General features: G+C 38.2%; 1 protein-coding gene across 2 annotated transcripts; it reads left to right on the top strand.

Moving 5' to 3' along the window:
- Positions 1–1,070: 1,070 nt before the first annotated feature.
- pold1 (polymerase (DNA directed), delta 1, catalytic subunit) lies at positions 1,071–12,257 on the top strand. 2 transcript variants are annotated; one of them, XM_026208054.1, is made up of 28 exons: positions 1,114–1,183; positions 2,461–2,529; positions 2,681–2,879; positions 3,112–3,225; positions 3,311–3,451; positions 3,545–3,670; positions 4,709–4,877; positions 4,981–5,095; positions 5,195–5,324; positions 5,812–5,978; positions 6,070–6,174; positions 6,353–6,493; positions 6,582–6,692; positions 6,815–7,006; positions 7,090–7,178; positions 7,464–7,580; positions 7,672–7,785; positions 8,173–8,320; positions 8,412–8,507; positions 8,578–8,715; positions 8,808–8,983; positions 9,489–9,641; positions 10,505–10,607; positions 10,686–10,818; positions 11,495–11,608; positions 11,705–11,757; positions 11,843–11,940; positions 12,054–12,257. In XM_026208054.1, exons 3-28 carry the CDS (start codon positions 2,693–2,695, stop codon positions 12,139–12,141), a joined length of 3,318 nt encoding a protein of 1,105 aa, XP_026063839.1. In that variant the 5' UTR covers positions 1,114–1,183; positions 2,461–2,529; positions 2,681–2,692; the 3' UTR covers positions 12,142–12,257. The 2 variants fall into 2 exon arrangements, with proteins under 2 accessions (XP_026063838.1, XP_026063839.1); XM_026208053.1 differs by lacking the exon at positions 2,461–2,529 and having other exon boundaries at positions 1,071–1,183.
- Positions 12,258–13,705: the final 1,448 nt, after the last annotated feature.

Below are 13,705 nucleotides of genomic sequence, written 5' to 3'. Positions count from 1 at the left end.
AGAGAGAGAGAGAGAGAGAGAAAATGTGTAATGCAAACACATACAAGCTTCATCACTGTGTCTGTGACCTGACTCTGTTCCCCTTCTGGGCTTGAACCAATGGTCTTTACATTTACTTTGAAAGATAAAGCTAGTGATTATAGAGAGGGGCGTAACATTTGCAACAAGTGCTTGCAGTGTTCGGCCAATCACAATGCACTGGGTCAACTGGCCAATCAGAGCAGATTACGCTTGTTGGAAGGAGGGACTTTGTAGAAAACCACACACTTTTGAGAAAGGCGGGACATATAGGACCTACAATAATGTATAGTATTTGAAAAATAAGCGAACCATGTCAACATATTCTGTCACACCAAATACACCACATAATTATCATATGACCCATTAAATAAAAATTAAGACTTGTCCACACCCTGCTAAAATGCCTCATTTAAACATGCCCCCGTTACAATGTGAAAGATTTGAATTAAGATTTGCATAACACAGATATTCAGATGTGTGCAACGCATTTTAGATGACTGTTTCCTGTTCCTGGGAGAGAAGACTACAATGATGGCTGTTCTGACTTACAGTCTGTAAAGTTTTCATATTTAAAGGATTTGCCACCAAGTTTTGAGCAGTGTAGAATAGAGCTTGTTGTTTGTCATGCTAAATATATATAAATATTTTTAATGACTTCCATGGTATAAAAAAGAAGTAAATATTTGTAGTAATTATCATGTACGACATATTATTTATATATTATTTTTTTTATCAAATGGAATGTAATATTCAACCATTTCATAATCAGGTATGAAAGCATCATCAAGTATTTCCAATAAATATCTAGATAAATATGGGAAAAAGTACAAAGAGCTATTTGGTTGCATTAACATTTTAAGTTTATTTTGTGGCTTATAATTTTGACTCCCATTTGATCTATTCATTTATTAAAACAGTTTTTTTATTTCTTTATCGCGCTTCTCAAACACGACCTTCTCAACATGGCTATAATCGTCATCCATACACAAGCGATTCACTTCCTGCATATAGACCAATTGGAGTCCTTCGTGGGCCCTACGCAATTTTACCGGGAAAACGGATGTTGCTCAGAACCGGTGGAAACTGACACTCAACACTGCGAAGTGGCGGGAGATTTTTGAAGTACATATGCGGAGTAATAGCGATCGAACTGGAATAAAAGGTGAAAGATTATGCATTTGTTCAGTGGCTAGAGTTCATCATGATATATTGCATTGCCTGATGCAGCTCATTTTGCAGTGTAGCATGCGTTTTCTGCCTCTCTTTGTTGTTTGCATGTTGCTAACATGTTGTGTTAAGTTTCTTGTTTGTCCTGTTCTCCTAGTATAGCATTTAATAATCATGCAATCATGCATAAATCTAGTTTATGCGATCGGTCTGTTGCTGAAAAAAATGTTTATTTTGATTGCTGAATTATCCGTTGAGATTAATTATAATTGAAAGTATAACGTTAACGTTACTTGTGTTCATAAGTTAAACTTTAACGTTGCTTTGTGTATGTTGCTTGTTAAACAAAACATTGCTAATTGTGCATAAAACAATAATGATGTTGACCCAAACTAAAGATGCCCAGATCATCAAAAACAATAGCTTCTAAATAGTTTCAAGTAGGACTAGTGAAAGCTTACAGATCACTACTGTTTTATACACCACGTGTCTGTCAAACTTAATAAACCTATGAAGAAACAATTAAGCAGCTAATTTTGAAAGATCCCTTTATTTATTTATACACATATTTTCTTAAAGCTGCAGTCCGTTACTTTTTTGCGTTAAAATGATCCAGAATCAATATTTAAGCAAGTACACAACCAGCCAGTGTTGGAAACTATCTCATTACTTCTTTCAGATTCACAACAGTTAATTTATAATAATGTTTCCTAATTTGAGTGGTTCGGGTAGGTTTTCGCCGGAAATTCGAGCATGGCACTGCGTCATTATGTCACATCTGTAAACATTAAGAGGTCCTGGCTATTAGGCTATGGCATGTAAGGATCCTGCAGGTGACGGATCGTCGCACACCAGCTGGAATAATTAAATGTCAAAAATCATTTTAATGGTGGATTGTAATCAAAAAAGATTATATGAAACACATGTGAATTAAATGTGCTTCTGATTACAGATAAGCCTGGGTTTACACAAGATGTGTAATTTAAAGACAACCAGTTCGATGGGAACATAGTTTGCTGTTTGGGTTAAATGAATTTCTTAATATGAAATTCAAATGATGTTACAATTACAGATTAGACTGTACATAAATTGAAATCTATGTGCTAATACACACTATACTCATAGTCACGCAATGTTGATGCTGTTAACACTGAACAATTTGAGAATAAAGTATAATGATAATAATAGTTTGCAGGGTTTGATGTGATATGAGCTAATCTATCGTTAGATTAAATTGGTTCAGCGATTTATTGAAAGGACTTTTTTCCTCAGTTGGTCAGAACAAAGCGTGGCAGACAACCCACTCATGGAATAAAATAACACAAGGAACTGGAATTCCAGGTATTCAAACATAGATGGTGACAAAGAGGCAAAATTTAAGGACTGCAGCTTTAACCCCTTACTGTGCTCCACACACATTCAGTTGGCACGATCGAAGTGGGTGTTTGTAAGTGTTTGATTTGGTAATAAAAAGCTGATATTGTTTTTGCAGGGCTGCTTCAAAATGGAATTTAAAAGGCGCATTGGAGGCCCTGCAGTGGGTGGGGCTTCACAGGCCAAGAAGGGGAAAATGAACACAGACTGGGAGGATAGTCCCTCCCAGTTTGAAGAGGAACTCGCTCTATTTGATGAAATGGAAATGGAGGCGGAGTCAGGGGAGGGGCAAGCAGGTCATGATGTTGTTCCAGTGGGTAAGTGTGTTTTGTGTTTCTTTGTAATCAATTAAACTGCATTTATTATTTCACACACTAAAACAACAACATATTAATACAGTTATATATTAATATTAATCCAGTTACAGTACAAAACAAAAAGAAAAATTAAGCAAATCCCATAATTATCGTAAAGAAAAAAAAATTGAACTACTTTCTTACATATGCATACTTAAAAACATGCATACATGATCTGCCCTCTTTCGCTCAGGTGAATTATTCTCTACTGATCTTAATCCACGTTGGAAACGACCTCATGCACCTCCTCTACAACCAAACTCAGACACACTCATTTTCCAGCAGATAGACCTGGATTACTACTTGGGTGAGACACACATGCACTGTCAAATGCACACATAGAAATCCATAATCTAGGCCTTTCCCTCAGTGTGTTGTTGTCCGGTGTTTAGGATCTGCGGTAGCAGGAATGCCTGGGCAGGTACAGGGCAAAGTGCCCATAGTGCGCATGTTTGGTGTGACGGACAGTGGAAATAGCGTGTGCTGCCATGTTCATGGATTCGCCCCGTATTTCTATGTTCCAGCCCCCCACGGTGAGCTGCCAATTACAGGAATCTGCTCAGTGTCATTGAGATGTATTAAACACATTTTTCATGATTTCAGTGGTTTGTCTGTGTCTCTCTCAGGTTTTACAAATGCACACTTGGCTGAGTTTCAGAGAGAGCTGAACTCTGCTGTATTAAAGGATATGCGGTCCAATAAAGACAATATAGCAGTCACTGTTCTGGCAGTGGACATCACCAAGAAGGAAAGTAAGTCATTTTAGTGTAAGTTTTTGTGTGTATACACTACCACTCAAAAGTTTGGGGTCAGTTATTATTTTTATTATTTTTTTTATTTTTTTGTTTGTTTCAATTCAAGTTCTAACATTTTTAAAATAATTTTAAATAACTGTTTTTTTTTTATTTTAATACCTTACTCAAGTGCAGTGTTGGGGAAAGTTACTTTTAAAAGTAATGCTTTACAATATTGCCTTACTCCCTGAAAAGTAACTAATTACATTACTTTGTTACTTTTTATGGAAAGTAATGCGTTATGTTACTTTTGCATTACTTTCACGTTACTTTTTAAATATGAGCAGAGCTTGATTGTTTTTAATGTAAGAAGTTCTACTTCTAGCAAATGTAAAGCCCTTTCACACCAAAAAGTGTAATAAATAAAACTCAGGCTGAAGGAAAAGTAAATTCACGTCTGTAGAGTAGAACACAGGAGAAGAATGTTTAACACTCTTCAGCAATACTACATCATAATCACACAGCGCACACAACGCCTCTGTAATTCTGATTTCTCCCAATATGTCAGTCAATAAATGGGAAAAAAGTAACTGCATTACTTTACTAGTTACTTGAAAATACGCTAATCTGATTATGTATGTCGCGTTACTTGTAATGCGTTACCCCCAACACTGCTCAAGTGTTCAGTGTCGCATGCTTCAGTAATTATTGTAATATGCTGGAAACAGTGTTGGAAACGGTGGTGCTGCTTTTTTTTTTTTTCATGAAACCATTTGTTTTTTCATTATTCTTTGATGAATAGAAAGTTTGAAAGAACAGCATTTATATGAAATATAAATATTTTTAACATTAGAAATGTCATTACTGTCACTTTTGGTCAATTTAATGCATCCTGTTGAATAAAAGTATGCATATTTTAGTTAATAGTAATTCGTTTTTTTATGTTTCTTGCTTTCAAAGTAACAATCTTAACTGGAAACATCTTTTTAAGTATTTCAAGTGAAACTGTTTTTGTGATGTGCTATAGCTGACTGACTTTTCTCTATTTGTGCTAAGGCATGTATCACTATCATGGAAACAAACCTCTTGATTTCCTGCGCATCACCATGGCAATGCCGCGTCTGATTGCCCCGGCGAAGCGTCTTCTGGAGCAGGGTTTTAAATTTGCCACCTTTGCCACCCAGAGCTACCAGGCCTATGAAGCCAACATTGACTTTGAGATCAGGTGTGTGTTTGAACGTTTCTGAAACTGGTGATGTCTGGTGGACATTGTTTGCTCGACCCGATAAAGCATGTGAGATTTGCTGTGTGTGTGTGTGTGATGGCAGGTTCATGGTGGACAGTGATGTGGTCGGTTGCTGCTGGATTGAGCTTCCTAAAGGAAAGTACAGGCTGAGGGAGGAGAGGGGCGTAGGACAGACGGACTCAAAATATCCAGGAAAGGTATAAACCGAAGAGCAGTCAATTACGGCATTAGAGTGATGGAAATGGGTACTGAACTGCCACACTCATGTGGTGTGTCTTTAATTGTGTTTCTCTCAGGCGTCGCTGTGTCAGTACGAGGTGGATGTGGCCTGGAATCACTTGATCAGTCATCCAGCTGAAGGAGAGTGGCAGAGGATCGCTCCTCTCAGAGTCCTCAGCTTTGATATTGAGTGTGCAGGAAGAAAAGGTGTGCAGATTTTTGTTTAGGCTCTTTTAGTTTAGCTTATTCTACGTTTGATGTGTTTGTTTTAGTGGTAGCCCATAAAACCATGTGGTTGAAAGTTGTGTACGAAGTTGTGAATCTGACACACTGATTGTGTTGGACCGCAGTATTTCTGGTGGAAACTTTGGTATCAGTATCGTCACCCTTTAGCAGGCCACAAGGTCACATTTTTATCGTTTTAGATAATATATGAATTTTAACAATCAAATGTATTTTTTATATTTATTTACAAAAACATTTTAATACATTTTAGTGTTAAATAATGCTTTTTTCCCCGGAATCAAATCATCTAAAAACTCATTTTATGCTATTGAAAATGTTATATAACCAATTAATATACTTTAGTATATTATTGTAGTCAGAAAACTAATGTTATACTTTACACCCAACTATATTTCTACCAAACTGGGTTTTATGACTTCTATAACTGAACTGTTTGTGTGTGTTACAGGTGTGTTTCCGGAGCCAGAGATTGATCCTGTGATTCAGATCGCCTCTATGGTGCAGCGTCAGGGAGAGAAGGAGCCGTTTATCCGGACGGTCTTCACCTTACAGAGCTGTGCCAGTATCGTGGGCTCCCAGATTCTCTGCTTTACTCAAGAGAAACTGCTTCTGCAGGTACATAACGCACAGAGTCTCACAACTATACTAACACCCAAATGCTTACATGTGCAATAATAATGATGATGTATATGTGTGATTGTCTCAGAGCTGGGCTGAGTTTGTAAGGACAGTGGATCCTGACATCATCACTGGCTACAATATCCAGAACTTTGACCTTCCGTACCTCCTCAACAGAGCTGCAACCTTAAAGGTAACCTGTTTTTTTTTTTTTTACTAAGATTTATTTATTTTTATCTCTTTGTATGTTTGTGTTTTGTGATGGAAAGTGAACATAAACCCAGTAGATAAGTGGTGTTGCATGTCAGAAGGTTTTATATTAGAATTCAGGCAAGTGAATGGTATTGTGAGCCACTATTTTCTCTCTGTAGGTGAGTTTGTTCCCGTATCTGGGCCGTGTGTGGGGCTGTAAATCGGTCCTGAGAGACTCTACCTTCCAGAGCAAACAGATGGGCCGCAGAGAGAACAAAATTGTCAATATGGAGGGACGTGTGCAGTTTGACCTACTACAGGTACGCACACTTAAACTCTCAAACTGTGGCGTGATATTGAAACATGACTGCACATGCTGTGACTCACCAAGTTTTCTCTGTGTTGTAGGTGTTGCTGAGGGATTATAAACTACGCTCTTACACACTGAACGCCGTCAGTTTCCATTTTCTGCAGGAGCAGAAGGAGGATGTGCAGCATTCTATCATCACAGACCTACAGGTGCAGCCAATCAGAGCTCGGTCCTATTCTTATAGCCAATCAGATCCCTCAACTACATCTAAAACAGATAAAACCTGTCTTTCCGTTCTCTTGTTTTATTTGTATTTTTCTTTTCCGATTAGAATGGGAATGAGCAGACCCGCAGGCGTTTGGCTGTGTACTGTCTGAAGGATGCATATCTGCCCCTGCGCTTGCTGCAGAAGTTAATGTGCGTCATTAATTACATGGAAATGGCCAGAGTTACCGGGGTGCCCCTGACATACCTGCTCTCTCGTGGACAGCAGATTAAAGTGGTTTCACAGCTCCTGAGACAGGTCTGCTCTCTTTGTAACACGTGTTAATATAACAAAGCTAGCCAACATTATGCTTCAGTGTGTTTTCAATGGCTTGCTTCTAGGCTATGAAGCAGGATCTGGTGATGCCAGTGGTGAGGACAGAGACCGGAGAGGACTACACTGGAGCCACTGTCATAGAACCAGAGAAAGGGTTCGTACCCGCTTCCTTTGTGATCAGATTTTCACTCTCAAATCAGAAAACATTGTGCATAAAAAAAAGACTTTGTACATTCCAAAGACTTTTCTAGTGGCTGACAACAGATTCTTGCGGTCTTTTCTTTCTGATAGCTAATAAAAAAGACCTTAACTAGTATCTTGTTGTATTATGTAATGTAAAAGTGCAATAATAAGGTGGGACAGTTGAGGCAACATTTAGATTTTGCAGATGATTTGCTTTGTAGTTGGTTCACAGTGTGGAAACTGTGTGTGTTTCCAGGTATTACAGTATTCCTATAGCGACTCTGGATTTCTCCTCACTGTATCCCTCCATCATGATGGCTCATAATTTATGTTACACTACTCTCCTGCAGAAAAACCAGGTTGACAAACTCGGGTGAGAGAAGTATATGTGTGTGTGTGTTATGTAAAATATTTTGATATTTATTTATTTTTTTCACGTTTTTTTTTTCTCTATGTATTTTTAGTCTGACTCCAGAAGATTTCATCAAGACCCCGACAGGAGATCTGTTTGTGAAGAGCTCTGTGAGGAAGGGCCTTCTCCCTGAGATCCTGGAAAACCTGCTGAGTGCCAGGAAAAGGTGAGTTCAACAATTAAAAGAAATGGAGATTGATAAACTACTCACTCCTGACGATAAATGGTCTAGTGTAATTAAAAATGTATTATTTTTGCCCCACAAATTTGTGTCTTCTGTATTTATATACTTTAAATGGATAGTTAAGCCAAAAATGTATTCCAAACCTGTATCTTCAGAACACAAATTAAGATATTTTTGATGAAATTCGAGAGCTTTCTGACCCTCCATAGACAACAATGCAACTGACACATTCAAGGCACAGAAAGCTACTAATAACAAAGGTCTTATGGGTTTGGAACGACATGAGACTTGAGTAATTAATGACAGAATTCTCATTTTTGGGTGAACTAACCCTTTAATATAATATTTGACTGTTTGGTGTGCCTGTAGGGCGAAGGCAGAGCTGAAGAAAGAGACAGACCCCTTTAAAAAGCAGGTGCTGGACGGAAGGCAGTTGGCTTTGAAGATCAGTGCTAACTCTGTGTACGGGTTCACCGGGGCTCAGGTGGGCAAGCTGCCCTGTCTGGAGATCTCTCAGGTCAGTTCCAGCACTCACACATGGACAAATACCCTCAGATGGTTTCCAACAGAGATGCTTTAAGAGGCTGTGGTTTTCTCTTTATCTGCAGAGCGTCACTGGCTTTGGTAGGCAGATGATTGAACAGACCAAACAGCTTGTGGAATCAAGATACACAATCTCCAATGGCTACCAGGCAGATGCAAAGGTATTTAATCACATGAACGTGTTTCACCTTGCAATAAAACATGCAGTGATGCAAGTCAAATGTGTTTCAGGTGGTGTATGGAGACACTGACTCTGTGATGGTGAAACTAGGCGTGGCCACAGTGCAGGAAGCAATGAATCTGGGAAAGGAGGCTGCCGATTGGGTTTCCTCCCACTTCGTTCCACCAATCAAATTAGAGTTCGAGAAGGTACTTGAAATAACTCCCAAGATTTCACAGCAGAATCCATCTGTGTATTATTCCCAAGAAGCCTTAATAATCTCTTTTTCGCACTTTTTCAGGTGTATTACCCATATCTGCTGATCAATAAGAAGCGTTACGCCGGCTTGTATTTCTCTTCTAATGCTGAACATCATGATAAGATGGACTGCAAAGGAATTGAGACGGTCAGACGAGACAACTGCCCTCTAGTGGCCAACCTTATCAACACATGCCTCCAAAACATCCTCATTGACAGGTACAAACATTGACACACTCAGAAAACCCCAGAGGCGGACCGAGTACACCGCATCATTACTTGAGTAGAAGTACAGATACCCCTTGCTAAATTTTACTCAAGTAAAAGTAATACAGTCAGTTGTCTACTTAAGTAAAAGTACTGAAGTACTTGTTTTTAAATGCACTTGAGTATCAAGAGTACATTTGGACTGTTTTTCCGTCGTTAAAATAGCAAACATGGATTTGTAAAGTCATGAGTACTCCCCAAAAATGATACTTGAGTAAAGTACAGATCCCTCAAAATTGTACTTAAGTACTGTACTCAAGTAAATGTACTCCGTTACTGTCCGGCTCTGGAAAACCCTCATGTACTCGGATACGCCATGGTGACGCACCGAGTGAAGACGTGACTCTACAAGCTTTAACAAAAGCCATCTTTGTTTATGTTGGGGTTGCAGCATACCTTAGATATATCCTATACACATATTAATTCACATGGCATGACGATGTGTTTTGTGTTTCAGAGACCCTGATGGAGCGGTAGCTCATGCTAAAGAGGTGATCTCTGACCTTCTGTGCAACCGCATTGACATCAGTCAGCTGGTCATAACTAAAGAGCTCACACGCACCGCACAGGAGTATGCCGGCAAACAGGCCCACGTCGAGCTAGCAGAGAGGTGCGTGTTTGTTTTTATTATCTGGACTGTTAGCAGAGTTTTTATTTGTGATAATCTGAAGGGAACTGCGTATAGAAAGATTTAGATTGGATACCTCTGTGTGACGTTACAGCTGCTTTGTGCACAGGGATAATCATGGTAACCTCTGTATTTTTGCTTTTCCATAAGCGCCACCTACTGTCAGAGAGGAATATTAGCATTTTAATTTAGATGGCCGTTTTTGTTCAGTGCAGGGTTTGTTGGCTAAAACTAAAACCATTAGAAAACAATTTGTTATTTGAAGCAAAACATGAATGAAAATTAAATACAATTTAAATAAACGTTTCCTTCAGCCAGCTGTTGAGGTAACATTTCTCATTTTTCAGTTTACCTAGAAATACTAGAATAACTAAAACCAAATTGATAAATGAAAACGTTTTTTGTTTATAATAGAAGTTTATTTTATAAAATAGTTATAATATAATTTATTATATAAAAAACTGATCAAAATGACAAGAATGCAAAGGATTAAAAATGTAAATATTAACAAACTAATAGTACATTAGTGATTCTAAATTAACACTTGTTTATTTTGGTCATAATTTGTATTATTTAAACGGTTTAAATCTTTTAAACGGTTTAAATCTTTTAACATGTTTTTCTGGTCATTTTACAGTTTAGGATGTTATCGTAGACATTTGTGTGTGTTTCTTTTTTTTCTTCAAATGAATGTTGCCACCTCAATAACATGGAGTTCAATTCTAAAATTAGAACGTTCCGAAACGATTGCAGCTGCTTATTTCAAGAAATGTTTAGATGACAAATTCTGGTATGCAAGTAGTTCACTTGAGCACATAAACACTGGTCACGAATGTTGGTTTTAGGATGCGGAAGCGTGATGCCGGTAGCGCTCCAAACCTCGGAGATCGAGTCCCGTACGTCATCATCAAAGCAGCGAAGGGAGTGGCAGCATATATGAAGTCAGAGGTCAGTGTTGTGTATTGCATTGTTTTATGTGGCAGACTTCCTGTACTGTAGTTATTTATGTGGAGTTCTACCTCTCAGGACCCCATCTATGTGCTGGAGAACAACATCCCTATAGACACACAGTACTACCTGGAGCAGCAGCTGTCCAAACCTTTACTGCGCATCTTTGAACCCATACTGGGCGAGAGCAAAGCTGAGAGTGTGTTGCTGAGTGAGTATCGTCTATTAAGCTTTGAAGACGGTGTGAAATTAAAATGATCTTTGTGTTATAGATCCTGTTGTGGAATATGCTTTCATGTTTTATTTTGGATCTTTTTTAACCTTATGTTTCATAAAGATGTCTTGTGAAACAATAGACTTCTCTCTGTTGATGTATGCCAGTAATAATACTCTGAGCAGTTCTTGCTTCATTTCAAGTTAGACATCAGTCAAAGTAATGACCGTTTCATCAAAGGTGTTTTTCATTCAGGTGAAATTTTGTGTGCAAAAAATTGTATTTGTTCTTTTTTTAAATAGTGTAGCAAAGAATAAAACCGTAGTCCCTTTCAAACAAAGCAGCTCTCTGTGACCCACTTGAACCCACTGTCTGGGAAAATGTTTGGCCTTCATACAAACTTTCCAGTCACATGGATTCCTATTGAAAGGACTGCAAAAAATTCCCCAAACAACAGTAAATGTGTGAGCTTACTTTAAGTGAGTCAGACATTAATGCAGTTTTCCCCTTCTGGCCAATCCAGTGATTTTGTTCGGTGAAGGATTTTTCAGTCTGATTCAAGCTCAAACTTCATAATAGAAAGAGGTTTATGTTGCTTTGTGTTCCAAATTCCAAAAAAACTGCAAACTACAGTAAAAAAACGAATCCTTCTGCTTTTTCTGTGTTGTTTCAGAGGGCGATCACACGCGCTGTAAGACGGTCTTGACATCGAGAGTTGGTGGTCTCATGGCTTTTGCTCAGAAACGAAGCACATGCATTGGCTGCCGAGCTGTGCTCAAAACAGATGGTATGTATTAGGTGTGTGTGTGTGTGTGTGTGTGTTTAGGTCTCAGAAGTACCACAAATCACAAAACTGATGTACGTACTGTTTTCCACTCTACAGTGGCTGTATGTGACTTCTGCAAAAAGAGAGAGTCGGAGCTTTATCAGAAAGAGGTGTGTTTTGTGTTTATATATGTACAAATCATAGTAAACTTGTCTTCATGATTGGGGCTGAAGATCACTGGTCTGTGTCCTTTAGATCGCTCATCTGTCGACTCTGGAGGAGAAATTCTCTCGTCTGTGGACTCAGTGCCAGCGCTGTCAAGGGTCACTGCATGAAGAAGTGCTGTGTACCAGGTATTTACACACTACAGCTAGACAATATAGCAAATAATCTCTGGAGTAGCATTAGTTTTGTTAGTGAATATACCAGTGAATAAAACCATCGTTTTGTTTCCTTTCTTTTTCAGTCGAGACTGCCCCATCTTTTACATGAGGAAGAAAGTGCAGAAGGATTTAGACGATCAGGAGAAGCTCGTCTCCCGTTTTGGTTGGTGACGGACGACGATCTTTTCTTTTGCCTTCAGCTTTACCTCGCTCTTACCTCAGTGTTTTGTAAAGAATCATCACTTTCTAGTCGCTGAATAAATAAATAAAGTGCATTTTTTGTAAAATGGGTGTCTTCTCTTGGCTGATTTAACATTATACTCAATAAGCTGCTCTTGCGGTTAATAAACAGAACTGCATGTGTCTCGTGGAAGAACACTGTAGCCTCTGCTGCTTCTCTCTGTTTATGTCTATGACGAGTCCTACGCAGCACTTCCCACCAGAACAGTCTAAAATAGCCTCGATATAAAAACGTGTGTACTCTGATGATTCAGGAGAAGATACACACACAGTTTGGAAAATGGATTTGTGATGTACTTGCTTGTTATATAAATTTGGTACATTATCAACGCACAAAAAGTTGCAGACTGCATCTTTAAATATTTTTTCTTCTTTAATCAAAACCTTTATTCATTACATGTTTAAGTGTGAAATTAAGGCATAACTGCTGTTCCCATAGTTATTAAAAAATACATTTAATAACTCTGTCAGTATTATTTAAAAAATGCTATCATCAGATTGAAATGGATTGAAATTTCTTATTTTTATCAGGAAAAAAAGAAGTGCTTGTCCAGTAATCGTAATAATGGTGACCAGGTTGTGGGCTTTAAGCAAATCTTTTCCCCCCCCCAGTTCAAAAGGGTTCAGAAAACAAGGGAAAAGAGAGGGGGGAAAATGAGCCAAACCTCACCCTAGGCAGTATTTTATATATCCCATATATTGCGTTCATGCATCTTTTGGTTTCTGTCATTACATTCCTAAGTCCAAGCTATATTAAGGGCTTCACACAGGTATTTGAAAGCCAACATGGATAAAACCAGAACAAGAGTCGTTCTCAGGCTACCTAGGTCATATGGTGAAATGATAGGAACAAATAAAGGGGAATATTTCTTGCTACCAGTTACTTATTGTTTTAACTTAAGCAGCTGCTTTTGTCTTTTAAAGCTAAATGTGTATTGGTCAAGAGCTACTGTACATTTATGGGGTTTTTAAGATTTTGAGAATGAGATTTAAAAAATACACAAAAAATACTTAAACTTGATCAGCTTTTCTGATTATATTAATAGAAAACGTTACGCCTGCTCCGGTATGACCATAAGAAAACAACCTATACCTGTCGTAACACTTCAAGCTGATTAATAACTGAAGTTTCGTTTCAACAGTGGGAGGGTTGAATATTGAGGAAATCACACAGTCAACTAGCCAAAAGTCTCTTTATTCACAAAACATATAACTACAGTTATCGATGTGGCAAAGGCAATGCATCAATCACATGTTTAGCCTGAACCAAAACTATTACTTTCTCTCCTGTCAACCTTAAAAAAATAAAATAAAATTAAAGCTGCAAGCAGCATTTACCGGGGTTCAAGCACATTAAGGCCTCTGAGGTGGTCTGAGCCAACCTGGATGCATGGATGACAGTTAAACACATCCAAAATGGAGAACAGGCTAACAGACAGACACACACACTGAAAGTAAATGATTAGACTAATATATGTATACTCTATAAGCATAT

The sequence above is a fragment of the Carassius auratus genome, chromosome 28 (assembly GCF_003368295.1).
Source record: "Carassius auratus strain Wakin chromosome 28, ASM336829v1, whole genome shotgun sequence".
Lineage (NCBI taxonomy): Eukaryota > Metazoa > Chordata > Actinopteri > Cypriniformes > Cyprinidae > Carassius > Carassius auratus.
The sequence above is the reverse complement of the archived record's forward strand: the minus strand, read 5'-3'. Positions and strand labels throughout refer to the sequence as shown.